This window comes from Salvelinus fontinalis, chromosome 37 (assembly GCF_029448725.1).
Source record: "Salvelinus fontinalis isolate EN_2023a chromosome 37, ASM2944872v1, whole genome shotgun sequence".
NCBI lineage: Eukaryota > Metazoa > Chordata > Actinopteri > Salmoniformes > Salmonidae > Salvelinus > Salvelinus fontinalis.
The window spans coordinates 19,303,964-19,329,005 of NC_074701.1; the positions used below are offsets into that span (position 1 = coordinate 19,303,964).

A 25,042-nucleotide genomic window follows, 5' to 3' on the forward strand; every position below is an offset into this window, starting at 1 on the left:
TGCTAAAATAGCTACTAAAGCACAGAGTATCATTTTGATTTTCAATTACAACACTTAAGTCATTATCTGACTCAGTAAGTGACTCACATCACAACACTGACTGTTTCAGATGTTGAAATACAAGCATCCCTCCAAGTCATAACAACAATTCACGCCTGCTCTGATATCTACTCACAGTGAGTGGAAGGGATCAGTTCCATATGGCTGTGTGTCATTTCACAGTACGTGGCGTTTGTCCAAAAAGGAAGAGTTGTTGCTGGTGAGAAAAGTCCTCAGTTCAGTCATACATAATGAAGCCCACACCCGTCCCTCCCTCCCACACTCAGCCATTCCCTGACAGTCTCAATGTATACTTCCCCCCGCGGCTAGTGTTAAAGTTTATTGGCCCAAATCTGCAGAAACAGACAAAACAAACAGCGGTGTTGACAAGAAAAAGCATTGTGTTTATCCCTCGCCTAGCCCCAGGGGTTATTTGGAGTTCAACGGAGGCCTGCAACTTCGAAACGAGGCTGTAACGACAGAAATAGAAAGCAAAAGCAAGACAGTGAGACAAAAACACTTGGTGATATGCCCTAGAAATGGGTAAATTTAGTGTGTTTGAAAACAGATACTCATCAACTTGTCAAACCCACAGCCCAGCCCTAGTCGTTTAGTAGACTACTGTATTTCAGCGATCAGATGAACTTCTTCTTGGCTCACACTGTATTGTCAGTTAAAACATGAACTCATCAACTCACTGCATTATTTTACGTGTATCTCGGGACATTGAATTTTGACTCGGGAGGAAACGTCAAATAATAACTTGTAATGTGATAAAAGGAGGTATGGAGGTGCTGTAGTTTTAAGTCAACAAAAATAAGGGGTTAAATATGTGCAAACGGTATACAGTACCAGTCAAAAGTTTGGACACCCCTACTCATTCAAGGGTTTTTCTTTATTTTTGCTATTTTCTACATTGTAGAATAATCGTGAAGGCATAAAAACAATGGAATAACACATATGGAAACATGTAGTAGAGAAATCTTCACAGTTTTAAAGCTATTTCCTGTAATTGTGCATATTCAGCCATGGAGCTCAGAGAAAAATGTTTAGTTTTGAAGCTAATTTCCTACAATTCACTGCATTTTGCCACATCTACTGCTGTGTTGTTTTGCAAAAACAAAACAAAATCTATATTGCTAAATGCATTGTTTTTGGAATTCAAGTCTCCCTGACTGTTTAGCTTTTATTTTGGTGATTGTTAGATCTCAAAGATGAAATTAATGAAACATTTAAGTTAACACTGAAAGCGTTTTTCCTTCCTGAACCCCACAGATTCACAGTTGGGGGATGGAGGGGCATTCTATTTGGAGGTCTGAACGGGTCCCCTGTAGGTCCCCACAACCTGCTATAATGACACTGTTCACACAACAGGAGCCTTCACCATGACATAGTGTTTATTATGGTCTGAACTTGGAGTCTGTGTGTGTGCGTGTGCTACTTCCTGAATGTGTCTGTAAATGGAGACACGTTTTGTTAGATTGTATGACATTAGTGCAGTGTGTATGTACATTGGGGCAAGGAGGCAAAAAGAGAGAAAGAGAGGACAAGAGAGAGAGATGGTGTGTGCACACGTGTATGTGTGAGTCTATGTATGTATGTGTGTGTGTGTGTGTGTGTGTGTGTGTGTGTGTGTGTGTTTGTGTGTGTGTGTGTGTTTATCTGTCCGTCTTGTATATGGCCCAGACAGTGCCTGTTGCAGAGAGTGATTCTGTCCAGACGTCCAGACGCAGAGGCACACAGAAGTCTACAGACACTACCGCGTGTGTATGTGTCTGTGTGTGTCAAACGATGGATGGGACAGGACAAACTATAAGCTAGACACGAGACAGCACAGCAGAGATTCCATTACGTAGTGCTACTGTCCTTTTCCACAACAAGACTACTGCAGCACTGTGCTGGATCACAGTCTGAAACACATGAGATCAGAACAAATTCACTTACATTACTAGTTATCACTCTTGGTTCTGTTTATGCTCGACTTACCTTCAGTTGCAGAAGGATTCAACACTTTAAAGTATCCATAGATGGTCTAACCTACCATACCAAATTATGCATTAGTATAAAATAACAGGAAATATGCAGGGCCCATGAGTAAGCCAGAAGAGGGGAATGTGGACTGTGGTACTTTCCCAGCCAGCACATAATGTTCTGAGAACCATATGTTTCTTAGAGCTTGGTGAGAGCATGGTTTTCCTATGGTTATGTTGCATACAATCTTCGCACAACTTTCTGGAGATTTTTATTTTTTATTTTACCGTTATTTTACCAGGTAAGTTGACTGAGAACACGTTCTCATTTGCAGCAACGACCTGGGGAATAGTTACAGGGGAGAGGAGGGGGATTAATGAGCCAATTGTAAACTGGGGATTATTAGGTGACCATGATGGTTTGAGGGCCAGATTGGGAATTTAGCCAGGACACCGGGGTTAACACCCCTACTCTTACGATAAGTGCCATGGGATCTTTAATGACCTCAGAGAGTCAGGACACCCGTTTAACGTCCCATCCGAAAGACGGCACCCTACACAGGGCAGTGTCCCCAATCACTGCCCTGGGGCATTGGGATATTTTTTAGACCAGAGGAAAGAGTGCCTCCTACTGGCCCTCCAACACCACTTCCAGCAGCATCTGGTCTCCCATCCAGGGACTGACCAGGACCAACCCTGCTTAGCTTCAGAAGCAAGCCAGCAGTGGTATGCAGGGTGGTATGCTGCTGGCATGGTGGTGCTGGATAGTTGCTTGGCTTTGAAACATTCTCAGCACATTTAGGAACTTGACAAAAAAAAAAAATCTTGCTATTTCAAGACTTTAACAGAATGTTTCCTAAAAGTTCAAACACGGTTACATTTCATTTCAATTTTGGTAATGTTCTAGGAACGTTCTCCAGTTGGTTTGACATTGGGAATGTTCTCAAATAGTTCAGTGAACATTAAGAAACAACTTTGTTTTGTGTGGATTTCAGTACTTCAGCATAACGTTTCCTCATGGTTTTATTTAAAGTCATGTTCTCACAATGTTCCGACAATGTTAAGAAACTTTGTTCTTCTGTGGAAATTTTTGTACTTCAGCATTTAAAGTCATGTTCTCAAATTTTTCAGAGAACATTAAGGAAACGCTCAATAGAAAACCACAAGAAAACTTTAGTAACATTCAGAGAACATTCTAAGAATGTTATTTAAAAACATATACATTCCGTTCTCATCATCAACAAAATTATCTCTATCCTCTATCTTGTTAAGAGTGTTCAGGTGTGTTGGCCACACCCACTAATTGGCCACACCTGATCTTAATGAGTGCTTGTTTCCTTTGAAATGTGGTCTGTCTGAATAGACTGAAATGAACATCTCTGTATGAGTTATAAAAAACATGGCAATAACCATAGTAAAACGTTCTCAGAACCTCCCTGCAACCTAAAAATGAACATTCCCACAACAGGCAAAATTTTCACTTCCGTTCTCAGAATGGTTAAAAATCGTTCAGTTTTACCAGCCCGAAAACTTTTGGCTTCGTTCCCAGAACCAATGGGAAACCAAAAACATACGTTCCCACAACTTCCAAGGAACCAAATGTGCTAACTGGGTTGTCCGTTGTTCTAATCTCTACATCTTTTCTTTTTTTTTCCTTGGTCCTGCCCTGTTCACATGTCTCTGTTTCATACGCAGGTGAGTACAGTACTTTGAATCATATGTCAATCATTTTGTAGAAGATGACTTTGTTGTCTTTTTATTATTCTTGGCACACACACATGCATGCAAACATTAACACGCATCAGTAGTTTATTAACAATAGTAAGTGGAATTGCGAGAAGTTACACACGAGAGTGTGTGTGTGTGTGTGTGTCTCTGGGAGCACGGCCACACTAATGGATGGAAAATCTCTCCACACACTCTGCCCACGAGACAAACGGCCCCTCATACAGCCTCCTATGTACTGTCTGCTCATCTGTCTCTTCCCTTCCTGCTTCCCCCCCCCCCCCCCCTCCGTTCCCAACACGTCAACACATTAAGCCCTATAGTATCAATAAACTTATTTCAACTAAAAGTACATGACGTTAAAATGAAATACTCATAGATGTTTTTTCTCGGTCATTGAGTTTGGCTGAGGTTCAGATTACCTTCTGAATGGAGTGTCTCAGCAGGTTTATTGGTTAATGTGCTTTGCCTCAATAGTTCTCAAAGGTAAAATAACAATTTGATCCTTGTAGGTTGTTGTGTAACATTTAATGTTTTGGATAATAGATTGTAGCAGAGATAATTCGAATTAGTTAATGTTTAAACATATCACAGCATAATGTGTTTGATATAACTTTGATTATTACTGTTTGACAGTTTCTGGAATTAAATTAAGTAATAAAGTTCAAGCACATTTATATGAAAGAAGTGTGTGTCTGATAAGTTGTGTATCCTAGATGCACAGTAAAACGTGCCCAGTGGGTTTGAATAAAGTGTGTTTTTAAAGACCACGGTTTGATGTATTATATATGCTACCGTTCAAAAGTTTGGAGCCATTTAGAAATGTCCTTGTTTTCCATGAAAACATACATGAAATGAGTGTAACTGCGTTCCTCTCTCTCTTCATAAGAAGAGGAGGAGTAGTGATCGAGCCAAGGCGCAGCGGGTTGTGAATACATGATGATTTATTAAATAAACAAAACAGACAAAGACGAAAACGAACTATACTTGATATAACTAACAAAATAACAAAACGATGTAGACAGACCTGAACAAACGAACTTACAAATACACGAAGCACGCTGACACAGGAACAGACTACATAAACGCACGAACAAACCGAAACATTCCCGTATGGTGTAACATCGACACAGACACAGGAGACAATCACCCACAAACAAACAGTGAGAACACCCTACCTAAATATGACTCTTAATTAGAGGAGAACGCAAAACACCTGCCTCTAAGAGCCATACCAGGCAACCAAAACCAACATAGAAACAGATAACATAGACTGCCCACCCAAAACACATGCCCTGACCTAAACAATATACAAAAACAACATAAAACAGGTCAGGACCGTTACAATGAGTTGCAAAATGAATAGGAAATATAGTCAAGATGTTGACAAGGTTATAAATAATGATTTTTAATTGAAATAATAATTGGGTCCTTCAAACTTTGCATTCGTCAAAGAATCCTCCATTTGCAGCAATTACAGCCTTGAAGATCTTTGGCATGCTAGTTGTCAATTTGTTGAGGTAATCTGAAGAGATTTCACCCCATGCTTCCTGAAGAACCTCCCACAAGTTGGATTGGCTTGATGGACACTTCTTATGTACCATATGGTCAAGCTGCTCCCACAACAGCTCAATAGGGTTGAGATCCGGTAATTGTGCTGGCTACTCCATTATAGACAGAATAACAGCTGATTGCTTCTTCCCTAAATAGTTCTTGCATAGTTTGGAGCTGTGCTTTGGGTCATTGTCCTGTTGTAGGAGGAAATTGGCTCCAATTAAGCCCCGTCCACAGGGTATGGCATGGCGTTGCAGAATGGAGTGATAACCTTCCTTCTTCAAGATCCCTTTTACCCTTTACAAATCTCCCACTTTACCACCACCAAAGCACCCCCAGACCATCACATTGCCTCCACCATGCTTGACAGATGGCGTCAAGCACTCCTCCAGCATCTTTTCATTTTTTCTGCGTCTCACGAATGTTCTTCTTTGTGATCCGAACACCTCAAACTTAGATTTGTCTGTCCATAACACTTTTTTCCAATCTTCCTCTGTCCAGTGTCTGTGTTCTTTTGCCCATCTTAATCTTTTATTTTTATTGGCCAGTCTGAGATATGGCTTTTTCTTTGCAACTCTGCCTAGAAGGCCAGCATCCCGGAGTCACCGGGATTTTAATTTTGAGACTGTTAATTTTGAGACGGGTGTTTGCGGGTACTATTTAATGAAGCTGCCAGTTGAAGACTTGTGAGGCATCTGTTTCACAAACTAGACACTATAATGTACTTGTCCTCTTGCTCAGTTGTGCACCAGGGCCTCCCACTCCTCTTTCTATTCTGGTTAGAGCCAGTTTGCCCTGTTCTGTGAAGGGAGTAGTACACGGCGTTGTACGAGATCTTCAGTTACTTGGCAATTTCTCGCATGGAATAGCCTTCATTTCTCAGAACAAGAATGGACTGACGAGTTTCAGAAGAAAGTGTTTTGTTTCTGGCCATTTTGAGCCTGTAATCGAAGCCACAAATGCTGATTCTCCAGATACTCAACTAGTCTGAAGAAGGTCAGTTTTATTGCTTCTTTAATCAGAACAACAGTTTTCAGCTGTGCTAACATAATTGCAAATGGTTTTCTAATGATCAATTAGCCTTTTAAAATGATAAACTTGGATTAGCAAACATAACGTGCCATTGGAACACAGGAGTGATGGTTGCTGATAATGGGCCTCTTTACTCCTATGTAGATATTCCATTAAAAATCAGCTGTTTCCAGCTACAATAGTCATTTACCACATTAACAATGTCTACACTGTATTTCTGATCAATTTGATGTTATTTTAATGGGCAAAAAAAATTGCTTATCTTTCAAAAACAAGGACATTTCTAAGTGTCCCCAAACTTTTGAACGGTAGTGTATCTTCTAGGTGCAAATCAAAGGTTGTGTGTACTATCGTTGCTCAGCAAAAGGTGTGTATTCAATGGGTTGTGTGTAAGGTGTAATCTTCTAGGTCCGCAGAGCTGTGTATGATGGATGCTGAGTAAAAGGTGTGTGTGTCAGCAGTTTGGGGTGCTCTGGAGCAAAATGCTCTGTGGTAGTAGTGTTGCAGACACCCAGGTAAGCAGGTAAAGGTCTACACTGTGACTCGATGTATTTATAGGAGACCACATCAATTAAAGACGCAGTTCTGTCGAGAGCACACGCACGATACTCATTCATGCGCATAGTTTACACTCACAGTTAATATGTACACACATGCATACACTCATAAAGACGTAAGGACATACAGTACCAGTCAAATGTTTGGACACACCTACTCATTCCAGGTTTTTTCTTTATTTTGACTATTTTCTACATTGTAGAATAGTAGTGAAGACATCAAAACTATGAAATAACACACACATGTAAAAAGTGTTAAACAAATTATTGTTTTTGCAGCCCAAATAAATGAACTTTTAACAAGGCACACCTGTTAAATTAAATGCATTCCAGGTGACTATCTCATGAAGCTGGTTGAGAGAATGCCAAGAGTGTGCAAAGCTGTCATCAAGGCAAAGGGTAGCTACTTTGAAGAATCAAAAATATATTTTGATTTGTTTCTCACTTTTTTGGTTACTACATGATTCCATATGTGTTATTTCGTAGTTTTGATGTCTTCACTACTATTCTACAATGTAGAAAATAGTCAAAAGAAAAACGCTTGAATGAGTAGGTGTGTCCAAACTTTTGACTGGTACTGTACACACACATGAATGCAGGGCCGGCTCCAGGCATAAGTGGTCACTTACGGCCCCTGACTATGTTTATAGGAACTCAGTTGGGGTATCAACTTAATGTTAAGAGTTAGAATAATGGAATACACAAGGTGCAAGTTTGAAATTTGGTTGTGCAGTTTGGTTGTGCAAACTGCCTGCTATTTCCTGAGCAGTCCGTTACGACAGCAGGTGCAACTGCCGCTCACAGTGATATTTCACAGTAGAAAAGGAAACTGTCTAAGCTGACTGTAAAGTAATTTAAAGGAATATAGCTCAACAGCTAACCAGCTCAGCAGCAGTTTTTCTTTTTGTCTTGTAAGTCACTTACAGTCACTCAATTATCCATTTTAGCTAACAATTTTTTTGATTGGTAAGTTAGTCCAGTTATTTATCTAAACTTGTAGTAATGATGGCCGAATACCGACTGGGTACACATGGCACGTGCCCAGGTGCCCTGCCCTCCAGGGGACCCCATTGTTTTTGTTAGTCACTCTCAATTAGATATCATTAACATGAAATAAGTCAATGCAAAATATGTAGAATTGCAGGAAATTCGTTTTAAAACGGCAAACATTTCTCTCTGCCCGTTAAAGTTTTTTGTAGAATTGCATTAAATTTGTTACGATATTTCATAATTTTCTTTCTGTCCTATGGTAAAATGTGTGGCACTGCAGGAAATTAACTTTGAAACGTATATTTTTCACTCCTCACTCAAAAGGGGGGCCACAAAAAATTTCGCTTAGGGCCCCCAAAAGGCTAGAGCTGGCCCTGCACACATGCTTATGCATTCTTAGGCATGCTTACCCACACACTCACACGCTGCTCCTGAGCTGCTTAGCTGTTGAGCTATATTGCTTTAAATTACTTTCCAGTCAGATTAGACAGCATCATTTTCCACTGTGAAATATCATTGTGAGAGGCAGCTGCACTTGCTGTCGTAATAGACTGCTCAGGAAATAGCAGGCAGTTGAGTGTGTGGACACATACACGCACACACATACGCACACTGTGCTGGCTGCTTTCCTGTCAGTCGGCAACAGCTGAGCACAGCTTAAGTTATATGCAAGTGTAAAGGCATGTGGCCACACGGTTTGCTTCAGCACTTCCCCTGAATGTGTGTGTGTAACTGTGTGCGTGTTCACGTGCGTGCACGTGTTTGTGTGTGTGTATGTGTGTGTGACGGTGTAACTGTCTGTGTGTGTGTGTTCACGTGCGTGCACGTGTTTGTGTGTGTGACGGTGTAACGGTGTGTGTGTGTTCACGTGCGTGCACATGTGTGTGTGTGTGTGTGTGTGTGTGTGTGTGTGTGTGTTTACACGTCGCCATCCTTACCATGCTTGGATGTTTCAGTGGAGATGTACACTGTATCTCAGCCACCCAGACGCCAGCACTGGTGTAAATCTCTGAGGGCTGAAAGCACACACGCACACTAGCACTTCTGTGTGCTTTCTCTTCTCCTTTCTTCGATTTTCTTCTCTCCTCTCATCTTCTCTGTTTAGTTAGCAACTTTCATCACTTTAAATAATGACATTACAAAACAGTCCTTATGCTTTGTTGAAATTGTTAAACTTTCTAAGCTGATAATCAGATTCCTTTATTCATTAAAAGGACAATAACTGCAAGCTATTGTTGTTAATCACAGACATTATTGTATTTACATTTTTATATTCATGTACATTTATTTTTGATTATATACTGTAACTTATTCCACTGTTTACAATACTTGGTGTCAGCATATTTCCGAGTTATCTGAAGTGCATTGTTTTGTTGAATTGTTTATACAATATACAGGCATACCATGCACAAATCAAACTGTGACCCACCGCCTCGATTCAGTGTTATGTAGCAAAATTTGAAATTGTGTTTTTTACATTGGATAAAAAAAGACTAAGAGGTACAAAATGTATGTCGTGCGACACTACTTCACAGGAGAGCCATGTGCATGTTTTGGGGTTGGCAGAAATGCCTTCTGCAATGTGAACTTTCATGTGCCTTAATAACAAACTTGTATGCCATCTGTAAATATTAATGAAATTGTTAAATTACGAGCCTAGTTGGTTTAGCCACAGAAAAAGGCAGCAACCTTCCCGCTAGCCATGATTGGCTGAGATAATGAGTGGGCTGGACTTTACATCGTACACAGCTCCACAATATTTTAAAGTGTAGGTCTAGGTATTATGCTTCCAATGACTGGTATTATACAGTGGATGGTTAGTGGTGAATTTTAGCTTTCTCAACTAAGTGGGAAGTGAGATTTTACCACAACTGGGAAAAATTCACTTGAATGGCCCTCCAACTGGTAATTACTGTCACGTCTACTCCCGCTCTTCCCCTCCGGCGTTTGACGTCGCCGGTATACTAACCACCGGTTCTGGCACCAATCATTACGCGCACCTGTACTTCATCATGAGGCACACCTGTACTCCATTACCTCACTTATTACCTCCCCTAAGGCACTCCCTTAGGTTTTATTAAACGTACCACCTGCTTCTCGACTCTCAGCATCTTCATTAAAATTACTAGTTAAATCAGCCACGAGTCCCCTTGTGACAAGGGGATGAAAGCTTGTTGTGTGCAACAAGGAGGGTCAATTGAATGCGAGAGTCACCAAAAATGTTAAATTGTTAACCTTTCTAGCCTGTCTATGGGTAACGGGGTTGACGTGTAATGCTCAACCTGATCAGTTTTCCATCAGAAAACGGTGAAAAAAAAGTAGAACCAGCTCACCTGTTTTCACACTGAGATTTCACTATTAGATGTTCAATGATTATTTTGAAATAAATATTTAAAAAAGGAATAGTTTCACCATATTCAAATGAGAGTTTAGTTGACGGGGTTGACCCTAAAATCAGCGACATACTGTACGTAAATTAATCACATGAAATAAATAATTATTGTTAGAAATAACTTTGTCAAGCAACAAAATAACTAGGGATTTACAATGATGGTGAAAACTTGCAGTATTTTGGGGGGTTAGTGTGTTAATGTTTTTTTTATCGTCTTTCTTTATATTCAAAATCAGATTTATTGAATTCTCCATGTGGTCTATATTAAAGGACACTTAATTTCATATAACAGGCTTTTAAAATGTAATATTGTTGCATAATTTCTACATAACATATCAAAGGCACTTATCTCGTGGAACGAACCAGTACACGTTAAGTTCTGCCCGTTGGACGTTGGTTGCAATGCTCTCGTCAAGTTTGTTTGTTTATTTGTCATATGCACATGAAAGACATGGAGTCACTACATGACCGGTAATGTATCAACTTTGTAGTCATTTAAATGCATGTTAGTGCTTTTGGTATGTGTCAAATACAATAAAATGCATTTTGACAAAATATATTGTAGCGGTGGCAACCTATTAGAATATATGGAGTCGTGGCTTGTTGGGGGCTTGGCTTTGCTTTAGTGCTTTTTGATGAGACAGATTGTCATGCCAGTTAATGTGTTATGTTGTGTTCTGTGGTTATAGGTTAAGCTTGTACATTGCCAGCTCTGCAGTTTTAATGAGACTGACATAAGTGCATGTGATACCAAAGAGCCTACTAAAGCTTCATTGTTAAGACCATTTCGTTATATTCACCCAATATATTGATAAATGGATGTGAAAATATGTGAAAATATTCATTCTTGAATGTATTTCAGAATGTATTTTCGAAAGACATTAAATACATTTTCCGATGCATTTAACCTATATTGTGATATACATTCATTTATACATTTTAAATACATTCCGTAATATATTTTAGAAGGTATCTCAAATGTATTAAATACATTTTTTATACATTATTTGGCCAATTTCACATGTATCCTAAAAAATGTATCGCAAAATATATTAGAATTTTTTCCCCGTATGAGACACACTGAAAACATTGACAGAGTCAGAGTGGCGTTAAAAAAGATAACATGAGCGATATTGATGTGAATGAGTCAGTAATCAGCTGGAATAATCTTTATGCTATGATAGGGCTGCATGGGTCTGGGCCAGCCAAAAACATCAAAGGAGACGCACTCCAACAAAAAAGGCTACTCCCGCTACTCTGCATCCAAGAGTGTGTACGTTCGGTCCGATCGACACACAGGTCCCATGCACCCACAAAGACACACATGTACATGCATATGCATACACTGGTCCTAGCTTCCCTCCCATTACCAATCAAAGTTCCTATTTAGATCACAGGGTTCATTGCCAAAGGTTCTCATCTGGTTTTATCTATCCTGAAGTGGTGTCTTTGGAACGCACAAGCACCTTTCTCCAATCCTCTCATCTAATCCCTCATCTGCTTTATTTGGAGACTACCATGACAATAGCCCGGCATGTATCCATACTGTTTATTTTTCCCATAATCGCAAGTTCAGAGGCAGACTGATTAGGACATTCTGAAAATTCCCCAATATTCCCACTGTTGGAATGCTTGTTCTGCTAGACATATTGTGTTACTTTAATGTCATTGGCTGTGATGTCTCCAAGACAGACCTCTGTTAATTGCAGACACCACAGGAGGTTTGTGGCACCTTAATTGGGTGGAATGGTATCAAATACATCAAACATGGTTTCCATGTGTTTGACGCTATTCCATTTGCTCTGTTCCATCCATTATTATGAGCCGTCCTCCCCTCAGCAGCCTCCACTGGCAGACACGCTGTCAACTCATGACAAGGTTAACTAAACTGTTCCTTGGTGGGGAATTCTGTGAATTTGACCAGTTAGCATTCTATTTTATGCAATTCTGTTCTATTTAATTCTAATATATTATTATTATTATCTCTCTCTCTTTCTATTTCCCTTTCTCTCTCTGTGTGTGCAGTCAATGCTGATAAAGGGCTATCTGCTATTGATAGGGGGTAAAGCCTGTGAGGGGATGAGTGAGTGTACAGTATATAAAGGAGGCCCACTCAGCATAACTAGTGACACTGTATTTTACTGCCCGCCGATACAGCTCCAGATATATAGACCATAGGAACCTTTTCATGCACACTCAAGAAAATGGAGGGTGATATTTCCACTCCTTTATGGTTCATTAACCCCTTCTTCTCTGTAATACATCGGCAGAGCAGACCTAGAGTCAGCAAATTACCACCTCACACTGGCTAGGCTTTCACTCGTTCTTTCTTTCTTTTTTGGCAAGGCTCAGATAAGGAATCGTAGCCACTGCTTTCTGACGTATGATTACCCCAACTATCAGTGGGTTTCATTCCCACATAGATAAAAGCGATTGCTAAAATGACCTTACGTACAGTACGTCTGTGTATTACTCTGCTATTGGTGGTACTAGTCTGACTGACACCAGCTCTTAAAGTCTTCCTGACTTGAGAGTCTTTAACGGCTGCTTTGATGTCTACACGAAACGTAGATAATGAAGGGGCTGTGCCCTCAGACTTCAAGGTGGCACCCTACGCTGGTTGGATATCCCCATTTCGAATTGAATGAATCATGATCTATTGTTTTACATAGGACCGCCCCAGCCCTTCCAATTCCAGCCATATCCGAGAAACACACAAAGTAGCTAGCACAAACCTTCTGAGTTCGGACACGGTTTGTCGCTAACATAATGAATAGGGTGCATAAATCACCACACACATTTTCAAAACGTTATAACAACCTTTCTACACTAAAACAAGTGACATATTAGACAACTGCAACCTGTTAAATGTTATGATCTTGTTTCTAGCAAGAAGCAACTAACGTTAGCTAGTATAGCTAATGTTAGCAAGCATTGTGTCATGGTTGTTGAAAGGAGAGGACCAAGGTGCAGCGTGGTGAGCGTACATTTTCTTTTATTAATCAAAAATTACGCCGAACAAAACAATAAACACTACAAAAACAAACCGTGAAGCTCAACAAAGTCAACTTCCCACAAAGACAGGTGGAAAAAAGGGATACCTAAGTATGGTTCTCAATCAGAGACAACGATAGACAGCTGCCTCTGAGAACCACACCCGGCCAAACACAAAGAAATAGAAAACATAGAACATAGAATACCCACCCCAACCAAACCAAAATAGAGACATAAAAATTATCTCTAAGGTCAGGGCGTGACACATTGTTAAGCCCATAGATAGCATTGTTCAGCCCATAGATAGCATTGTTCAGCACATAGAAAGCCAGCCAACTATTACCTTTAGTTTGCTTGCTATCAACTCAAAATTGGCCAGCTAATCATATTTATGTTTTAGTTATAAATTAACTAGTTAGCTAATTATATGCTGAACAGTTCCTTTTCCCTGTGAAGCTATTAATTTTCCTTCTTGGATGTCCTGTTTTTTTGTTGTTGTTTTATTTCACCTTTATTTTAACCAGGTAGGCCAGCTGAGAACAAGTTCTCATTTACAACTGCGACCTGGCCAAGATAAAGCAAAGCAGTGCGACGCAAACAACAACACAGAGTTACACATGGAATAAACAAGCATACAGTCAACAATACAATAGAAAAAGTCTATATACAGTGTGTGCAAATGAGGTAAGATAAGGGAGGTAAGGCAATAAATAGGCCATAGTGGCAAAATAATTACAATTTAGCAATTAAACACTGCAGTGATAGATGTGCAGAAGATGAATGTAGAGATGAAAGTAGAGATATTGGGGTGCAAAGGAGGAAAAAAATAACAGTATGGGGATGAGGTAGTTGGATGGGCTATTTACAGATGGGCTATGTACAGGTGCAGTGATCTGTGAGCTGCTCTGACAGCTGGAGCTTAAAGTTAGTTAGGGAGATATGGGTCTCCAGCTTCAGTGATTTTTGAAATTCGTTCCGGTCATTGGCAGCAGAGAACTGGAAGGAAAGGCGGCCAAATGAGGAATTGGTTTTGGGGGTGACCAGTGAAATATACCTGCTGGGGCGCGTGCTACAGGTGGGTGCTGCTATGGTGACCAGTGAGCTGAGATAAGGCGTGGTTTAAATTGTAGGGCAATGATGTGAATCACCCTTGCATTCTAGCTAGCTAGCTATTAATGCACTCAATAAGCTCTCACAGTCTCACGTCAGAATTAGATGTTTATCCATGTTTCTCAAATGTCAAATTTCAAAGTTGTTCCAAACGTCAGGTAAGTTTAGGCAGTAAATCCGAATTCTTAATCAATCAATCAAATGTATTTATAAAGCCCTTTTTACATCAGCCGATGTCACAAAGAGCTGTACAGAAACCTAGCCTAAAACCCCAAACAGCAAGCAATGCAGATGTAGAAGCACGGTGGCTAGGAAAAACTCCCTAGGAAGGCCAGAACCTAGGAAGAAACCTAGAGAGGAACCAGGCTCTGAGGGGTGGCCAGTCCTCTTCTGGCTGTGCCGGGTGGAGATGATAACAGAACATGGCCAAGATGTTCAAACGTTCATAGATGACCAGCAGGGTCAGATAATAATAATCACAGTGGTTGTAGAGGGTGCAACAGGTCAGCACCTCAGGAGTAGATGTCAGTTGGCTTTTCATAGCCGATCACTCAGAGTTAGAGACAGCAGGTGCGGTAGAGAGAGAGTCCAAAACAGCAGGTCCGGGTCAAGGTAGCACTTCCAGTGAACAGGTCAGGGTTCCATAGCCGCAGGCAGAAAGTTGAAACTGGAGCAGCAGCATAACCAGGTGGACTGGGGACAGCAAGGAGTCATCCGGCCAGGTAGTCCTGAGGCATGGTCCTAGGGCTCAGGTCCTTAAGGTTAGGAATTAACTCTGAATGGTTAAGGTAAGGGATTCAAACATGCAACCTTTGGAACCAGAGGCAGATGCTTACGCCTGTCCACAATCACCATCCACAACGCCCTAGCAAAACCTAAGCCCTACTTGAAGGTAACAGCGCTCACTGTTGCCCCTAGTGGCCGGTTTCCATGTCATCTCTCAACATTCTCAGACATGGATGGACTTTGAATACTGACTTTTATCACCAGTGACCTGCCTGACTGTACTACTCATGTTCGCTTCTGGAAAGTTTCCACTCATGACCAACAAAACCAAAAGAAATATGAATCATCTTTCAAGTCAACCAAAAATGTCGATCTAATGCAACATGTACAGATAAAGAATACAGAATGCTATAATGCATGAAGCAAACATTGAATGACTGTGAAATGTGAAGGTGTAGACTCCATGAAGATGTATAGTGAATGTATCTTTCATCCCTCTCTGTACCCTGGTGCAGTGGAACAATTCTGGTTCAGCATTTATAGTAGCATGATTCTGGTTCTGATTCTGGATAGCTGAACTTCTGTAAATAGTGAAATGACATTTAGATGTCTATGGGACAGTTTTTGAGGGATGCTGACCCATGTTGACTCCAATGCTTCCCACAGTTGTGTCAAGTTGGCTGGTTGTCCTTTGGGTGGTGGACCATTCTTGATACACAGGGGAAACTGTTGAGTGTGAAAAACCCAGCAGCGTTGCAGTTCTTGACACAAACCGGTGCACCTGGCACCTACTACCATACCCCGTTCAAAGGTGCTTAAGTCTTTTGTCTCACCCATTCACCCTCTGAATGGCACACATACACAATCCATGTCTCAATTGTCTCAAGTCTTAAAAATCCTTCTTTAACCTGTCCTTCACCTTCTTTAAGCTTCATCTACACTGATTGAAGTGCATTTAACAAGTGACGTCAATAAGGGGTCATAGCTTTCATCTGGTCAGTCTATGTCATGGAAAGAGCAGGTGTCCTTAATGTTTTGTATACTCAGTATATATATGTCACTAGGTCATGCGACATCCTTTACCAACAGTATCATGTGTTGGCATTGGGGAATGACAAAATTAGCACCGCATTAAAAGACCTAAAGCTTTTTGTTTTATGTTGTGTTTCACTTTGAAGACACTATCTATGAGTGGTGACGGTCCATGTAAAGCAGACAGTCGACATGGGTTATAATCTCTAGCGTAACTGATGCCTTCTCAACATAGCTCCTCATGTTTAACTCTCTGATACCACTTTTGAACATCATGTGCTCATATATAGTAATCTCATCTTCTTTCACCAAAGAACGCAGTTCTCCAAGCTTGCAGAAACTCTCCAGAAAGGCAGGTTTTCATTTTGAGTGCTGAGTGTGATAAAACAGTAGGCTATAGATTGTTAATTCCCATCCTCATTCAGAATAAATGTATAATTGGTACCAATATAAAGACATTGAAGCACATTTGATTATTATGCAAGTAGTTCTTGCATGAGAAAATGTTATGTGTGTGGTTCCCATAGTTTAATCCAGTAAAAGTACTTTCTGTAGTGCCTCTTTCAGCCCTTATGCTGCCTGCTACACAGTCCTTTATGATGCAGTACTATCACTTTATTTAGGCTACTTAATGTCTTATAGGCCTATCATGCAAACATTTCATGCACTTTCAATCAATCATTCACTGGTGTGTCATCACTATAATTTCCATTCCGACATTACGTGTATCCATCGAGGTGCCATTCTATACCTTCGAAGTACACTTCTAGGTCATTGTACATACCATGTGTAGTTCATATGGACTTCATCCACAAGGATTCCGATGATTTTGGAGCTGTATAGGACTAAGGCACACATCTGTCCCGGTTTTCCCCAACCAGCTCCCCTGGAATTCCAAATTCAAGGTTGCATGCGCTCTTGTCTTCCTCTACAACCACCACTCTGAGACCCAGGCCCTTTTTCCTTGCAGATTTGGTCCTCCGTCCACCACAGCCTTTACCGCTAAAGGCTGTGGACACGACTGTCAGAATTGGAGGCTGCTTTCCTAGCTTCTTGAAGACTAGAACTAGCTAGATAGCTGGTAAATTAGACATGTGCCTTCCCACATTCTGAAATTGCATTTTTGTCCACCCCCCAGTTTTATCATTGGAATGTGATACAAAACGAGGCAACGGTGTGCTTTAGGACCATGCGGATGCCTCCTAGCGGTCCGGTAAACTGTTTGGAGTGTTTATCTGACTGGATAAAATATATATATATATATATTTCTAAAACCAAAGTTGCGCCCCTGGTCGTTGCTATGTGGCAGTGTCGTCTCCCTATCTTCTTTTCAGAAAGCTCCATCAGTTTTTCTCCCTACAGTTCTAGTCAGCTAGCCTAACTTTAGCTTGGCTTGTGGAGGAAGCGTGGGGGAAGCGTGGGGGGCATTGCGCATGCAAATAGCATTCATGTGAGAACCAATCAAAAGGTTGCTCAAATGTTTTGGGCTAAGCCCGAGTAACCAGACCAGTGAGTCACAGCTCTCTGTGTGGTCACGTGGGTTGTGTGTGTCAATCAGGTACTGCCTCTTTTGGAAGCTGTTGCATAAAGCTTTTTTCTGTCTGTTAACACGGTTTGGTTTAATTTAACGGAGTATCATGGATGGAGATTTATGAGTTTTATGCATGGAGGACATATACCCTGGAATACTAAGGATGTGTGTGTGTGTCACCTCCTTTACCCCGTTTTGCCATGGTGACGTGAGTGGGACGGATGAGTGAGCAGGGTCAGTCTCTGCACAATGGTTCCATCACCCCTGAAAAAACAACAACAATCAATGAATCAATTGGCCAATCTTCAAATAATGAAATTATAGTGTATTTTTCATGAACTGCTCCACAGACCAGCTCCTCCACACACACACCCCCATGAGCACAACAGTTTAAAAGGTCGAAACAGCACAGATGTTATAGAACTTGTGGGGAGTTTGGAGCGGCTGTATGTACAGTAGCACTTTAGAAACCCTTTGTCTCGCTCTGACAGGAGACAGCCGCAGACTCTCCATCATCAGACAGGAGACTCTCACAAGCTCACATGAACACACAGAAACAGCTTTATTTCCCCTCTTAGTTTAACCATAGGCGCTGCAAATTAACTTAAAAATACCAATTTTGCTGAGATATTGAGAACAAGTCTAAAAACAATATATACGACAATATGATTCCGGTCTTGGCACAGGTTTGAACACAATTGAGCATTATGAGTATTGTATTCACTCAATCATATATCCCTATGGTCTTTTCGTTGGTTGTGAATTATTACTATATATATCCACTGCACATTGTGCCAAAGAAAAACTATGAGGTATAAATCATGTCCTTAATGTAAACCCAAAGGACTTCCTGTAAGTAATGCTGTAATGCCTAGTCAGAAGGTACAGAATCTGCTTGCTACACAAAATTGTATTATATGTTTCATGTCTGAGCTTAAACTTAGCTTTATCAGTGCAATGGAACCAATGGAGTAATCCTAAAAGTGCAAACCCCATCCAGAGAAGCTAATGTTTGAAATAAAACAAATAATATTTCAACCTAGGTCTGCACTGTTAGAGCCCAGAAATACAAAAAGAACAGTACTGTAAAGGCAGTCATTGTTGTTCTCCCCCTTAGACGAGAAGGAGCATGGATAGGACCAAGATGCGGATTGAGGGAAATAAGCCATCTTTTAATGAAAAACAGCAAACAAGACACTACAAACTACAAAACAACAAACGTGACTAACCTTCAACTGTCCTGTGAGGACACAGGAACAAACACCCACAAAACACCAGTGAAACCCTGGCTGCCTTTGTATGACTCTCAATTAGAGACAAACAATACACACCTGTCTCTAATTGAGAATCATACCAGGCCGAACACAAAACCCCACATAGAAATACAAACATAGACAAACCCACCCAACTCACGCCCTGACCAACTAAAATGAATACAAAACAAAGGAAAACAGGTCAGGAACGTGACAAGTACAGTATATCTAGATGGTTTAGGCTCGCAGAATAATGTTTAGAAAAAAAGATTCAATGTGTGGCTTCTGTAGGGATGGAGAAAAACTCTACCAACTCACTTGGATTTGAGCGAGTACTTTTAGAGAGCTGTTTTCCCTTGAGTCCCTTTACTTCCACTGCTGATAGGATAAAGAACGAGATGGGTTTCTAAGCGTATTGTTAAGGATCTCCCCTTTACTTCAACTGCTGATAGGATAAAGAACGAGATGGGTTTGGGTCAGAAGTTGGGTCAGTGGGTCAGAAATGTACATACACTAAGTTGACCGTGCCTTTAAACAGCTTGTAAAATTCCAGAAAATGATGTCATGGCTTTAGAAGCTTCTGATAGGCTAACTGACATCATTTGAGTCAATTGGAGGTGTACCTCTGGATGTATTTCAAGACCTACCTTCAAACTCAGTGCCTCTTTGCTTGACATCATGGGAAAATCAAAATAAATCAGCCAAGACCTCAGGAAAAAATGGTAGACCTCCACAAGTCTGGTTCATGCTTGGGAGCAATTTCCAAATGCCTGAAGGTACCACGTTCATCTGTACAAACAATAGTATGCAAGTATAAACACCATGGGACCACGCAGCTGCATACCGCTCAGGAAGGAGACGCGTTCTGTCTCCTAGAGATTAACGTACTTTGGTGCGAAAAGTGCAAATCAATCCCAGAACAACAGCAAAGGGCCTTGTGAAGATGCTGGAGGAAACAGGTACAAAAGTATCTATATCCACAGTAAAACGAGTCCTATATCAACATAACCTGAAAGGCCGCTCAGCAAGGAAAAGGCCACTGCTCCAAAACCGCCATAAGAAAGCCAGACTACGGTGGCAACTGCACATGGGGACAAAGATAATACTTTTTTGAGAAATGTCCTCTGGTCTGATGAAACAAAAATAGAACTGTTTGGCCATAATGACCACCATTATGTCTGGTGGAAAAGGGGGGAGGCTGGCAATCCGAAGAACACCATCCCAACCATGAAGCACGGGGGTGGCAGCATCATGTTGTGGGGGTGCTTTGCTGCAGGAGGGACGTATGCACTTCACAAAATAGATGGCATCATGAGGATGGAAAATGATGTGGATATATTGAAGCAACTTCTCAAGACATCAGTCAGGAAGTTAAAGCTTAGTCGCAAATGGGTCTTCCAAATGGACAATGACCCCAAGCATACTTCCAAAGTTGTGGCAAAATGGCTTAAGGACAACAAAGTCAAGGTATTGAAGTGGCCATCACAAAGCCCTGACCTCAATCCTATAGAACATTTGTGGGCAGAACTGAAAAAGCGTGTGCAAGCAAGGAGGCCCACAAACCTGACTCGGGTACACCAGTTCTGTCAGGAGGAACGGGCCAAAATTCACCCAACTTATTGTGGGAATCTTGTGGAAGGCTACCCAAAACGTTTGACCCAAGTTAAACAATTTAAATGCAATGCTACCAAATACTAATTGAGTGTATGTAAACCCACAGAGAATGTGATGAAAGAAATAAAATCTGAAATAAATCATTCTCTCTGCTATTACTCTGACATTTCACATTCTTAAAATAAAGTGGTGATCCTAACTGACCTAAAACAGGGAATTCTTACTAGGCTTAAATGTCAGAAATTGTGAAAAACTGAGTTTAAATGTATTTGGCTAAGGTGTATGTAAACTTCCGACTTCAACTGTATGTATTTTTAATGTGTTGTTCCCCTACAATCTAACCACAAAGCTGGCCATATTTTCCCTCTCTTTCTGGCTGCCCTCCCACTGTAAGTTCAAATTCAAGTTTGTTTATTTGTCATATACACATGATATGCATGGAGTACACAGTGCAATGAAATGCTGACTTGCAGGTTAACCTCTCAACAATGCAACTGCTAAAGAAAAGTAAGTAGCTAAGTGAATAAAAATAATAATACAAATAAAAGCTAAATTAAATAATGTCAGCAAGCCAGCTAGTAGCCACGGAACTACAGAAACGAAACCCATCAAATACACGCTTGAAATAAACACTTTTCCTTATATCATGACATATCAACATCTTTAGCTTGCCCATTCACTAAATATACTGTTAAATAACCTAACAGCTTAACGATGCTGAGCGCTAACGCTAGCTTATTAGCATTAGCCAACCATATGCTGAGGGAGACTAACGTTAGCTAGTTAGCTACCACCAACCCTGCACAAACCTCATTCACTGCTGCCTGCTCGTGTTCAACCTGCAAGATTTTTAATAATAATACTTTTATTGGACCATCAAAAGGTTTGGAGCTGCACCAAAAACATCCGGGGCTGAAGCCCAATAAGCCCAGGCTTAATGACGCCACTAGAGAAAGTTTGGAAGGCTGAGGGGATGTGGTTTTTCACTTGGAGAACGTCTGGAGAAAGTTTGGAAGGCTGAGAGGTTGTGGTTGTTCATTTAGAGAACATTTGGAGAATTTATGGAAGGCTGAGAGGTTGTGGTTTTTCATTTGGAGAACGTTTGTCTCTTCAGTCTGAGTGGCCTTGGCCCTGGTGTGTTTTGTTAAGTAGTTGCTTAGAAATAAAACCTTGTGCTTTATCGCTCCCATCAGCAGGTAAGATATTACACTACACTTGATAAAACACAGGGATGAACTAATAGACTCTTGGCAAGGAGACAATATGTCTGTGCCTCTCACTTTCTCATCTCTTTTCTCCCTTCTCTTGTCTTGTCTTCTCTTCTCTCTCTCTCCTTCTCTCTCTCTCCCCAGACACAGACAAACTCAGGGCCAGCTTTAATTTGTCACTTACATTAGTGGGCAAAAACAGGAAAGCAAACACACACACACACACACACACAGACACACACACACACACAATCCCAAACACACACACGCACGCACACTGCAGAGGTTGTTGTCAGGGTGCTCCATGCTGCCATGTAATGCTGTTGTGTATTTATAGCAGAATGTTTGAACATATCTGCACTACAGTTACCCTAAGAAGCCTTTCTAAATCCGTTCCACATATTCACGTGTCGGTATTCAATCACTGGAATATTCAGAAAAGTGATAACTGTACATAGAAAAGTGCTTAAAATGAATTTGCTATTTCACACTGTCCTGTTCTCCATCTCCTTTTAGTATTATCTATTTTGTTTGTATTTTTAGCACTTGCCTTATTCTCCCTCCCTCCCTCCCTCTCTCTGATTGAAGGGGAATGCATGGCTGGCATCAAAAGAAAGGAGGAAATAGATAATGATACCAGGCAGTATGGTGTGGAAAACACTGACCTCTCACATAGCTGATCCGTCACACACATACACACACACAAACACGCACACAGACACGCACATGACACAGACACATTGCATATCAATATACACAAACCACATATTTTAGGCTGGGTTGCTGTACAACATTTTGTGACATCAGCTGATGTAAGAAGGGCTTTATAAATAAATTTGATGGAAATTTGACATATACCATTTACAGTATACACACACTCTCTTTTGGTCACGAACGAACACACACACACACACACACACACACACACACACACACACACACACACACACACACACACACACACACACACACACACACACACACACACACACACACACACACACACACACACACACACACACACACACGCAGCTGTATTTCTGCTCCTTGACTCTAAATCTTCTCCCAGTTGGATGAGTCCGCTTAAGGGAGATTTACGGCCCAGATGAAACAGGATGGTAAAAAGTGTTTTGTGTGTGAGTGTGTGTGTGTCAGTCCATTCTATAATGTTGCTCATGGATCATTGACAAAGAGAGACTATTTGGGGCGGAAGAATTACTGACAATAAAAGGATATATTAAAGGACCTACAAGGCATGGATAGCTAGACCCTGCACTTTTTGCCTTCTCCACTTTCACCTCCACTTTCACCCTGACCAGAAGCCATCTCCCCAGCCACATCCCCCTAAACCGGGGAACCAGAGTGGCACTCCAACAGAACACACTCCTACGGTGCTAACACACTCACACTGGCTGTTCCATTCCATTAAGTTGGGTATGAGGTTTAGGGGCGTTTTGGCTTTATATGGTTTTGTCTTTGCTCTTCTGTGCGCTCATCATTACGAGAGGAGAGAGAGAGGCACTTCACCTCTCCATCGCTGTATTTGTCTCTGTCTCTGTCTCTGTCTCTGTCTCTGTCTCTGTCTGTGTCTTTCTCTGTCTCTGTCACGCTGCCTCTGTTTTTCTGTCTCTACCAGTTGCACACTAGAAAAATGCCAGAAATATGCAATTTACACACACCATACATACCAGCCAAAAGCACGTTACACACAACAAGCTAGACAAGCCGTCTTATACACACAACCCAAAAGCCAGTTACTATCCAATCATGGCAATTATTGACCCTCCTTGTGATTAGTTGGTTATCGATCACTCTGTCCAGGGACTGATTGATGGATTGATTGGTCCAGTCATCGATGAGGTCATTAGTTACAGAGGTGTCAGTCATACTGTCAACTAATCCAAATGTAATGACCCATGGTAGGTTGTGGTAGTGGTGCGTCGGGGATAAAAGTCCACCCGCAGGCCATGACACACATTGATATTTCACAATAAAAAGGGGTTCTGTGCCAATGTGGGATGAAAAGTGGCAAACCATTGTTGATTCCATGTTGTGTTAGATTGATCTTGTGAAATGTATCATTGATCTGTATTATTGTAAAAATAGCAACGCAATAAAGTATAAAACTCTCTTCATCTACACACACACACACACACACACACACACACACACACACACACACACACACACACACACACACACACACACACACACACACACACACACACACACACACACACACACACACACACACACACACACACACACACACACACACACACCTACTCCTCTCTGAGCAGCAGCTGGGAGTTGATCTGGTGTCCATGCATGGTCTGTCTGACGGTAAAGGCCTATTAGTGTCTGCTGCTCTATCAAAGCCATATGTTCCTCCCTCTCTAGGTATACTGTAACTCAGCCTGGAGTGGACCGCCAACAGCCCTTTACTCACCCTAATATTTCACATGAATCCCATGGAAAATAAACGATGTTATAAATCACCGTCTAAGGGGAAAGGGCTGAGTTCAGCTCCAGGCGAGGGGAGAGAGGGAAGAGGGAGACAGAGGAGAGAAGGGAGACGGTAGAGGAGAAAGGGGTGAGCGAGGGGAAAGAGGGAAGAGTGGTGAGGGGTGAGAGCTGTGGAGATAAGACTTACAGAGTGACACTCACCCACACACTCATAGCAGAGCGTGAGGGAAGAGCAAGTCATAAGACAAAGAGAATAACAAAATGTCTCTTGCTGACTCTTGACAAGATGAACATAGTGTTTTTAATGAAATGGAAAAATCCTGTACCAGCCATAGCCCTAGGCAGAGTGGACTTTCTTAGAGAGAAAGAGATGGAGAAGAGGGGAGAAAGGGGAAAAGGCAGCAATAAAGGTGAGCACAAGATGAAGAAAGAGGAAGAAAAGAGTTTAACACAGTATAATCATCACACACTTTCATGCTGTGTCAACTGCTAGTTCTGCAGTTTTATCCTCAGCAGTGTACCTCATCACAGTAATAAAGCTGGGGGGGTTTCTGACAGCGCGACCTGACCTTGATTTCATGTGTATTGTGTATTATCTGTAGGGGATGTATGTGTTATCTAATGTAGTGTATGTCTGTTTCTCTCTCTGTCAGGTTCATCTTGGTGTTTGGCTGTCTGGTCCTGTCAGTGTTCTCCACAATCCCTGCCCATCAGGACCTGTCCAACCACTTTCTGCTCATCCTGGTGAGTGTAATGCCTCTTTCACATTACAAATTAGCAGTCCGTTGCGTTGCGCTAGATGTCATTCATTTCAATGGGGACCATTTCAATGGAGTGGAATCACAGCAC

General features: G+C 41.3%; 1 protein-coding gene across 7 annotated transcripts in view; it reads left to right on the top strand.

Moving 5' to 3' along the window:
• The window catches only part of kcnq5a (potassium voltage-gated channel, KQT-like subfamily, member 5a), a 112,099-nt gene that overhangs the window by 34,126 nt on the left and 52,931 nt on the right, over positions 1-25,042 (top strand). For all 7 annotated transcript variants that reach the window (XM_055902341.1, XM_055902334.1, XM_055902336.1 and 4 more), the window contains exon 2: positions 24,847-24,937. In XM_055902341.1, the coding sequence (XP_055758316.1) occupies positions 24,847-24,937 (91 nt within the window). The remainder of the gene's footprint in view (positions 1-24,846; positions 24,938-25,042) is intronic.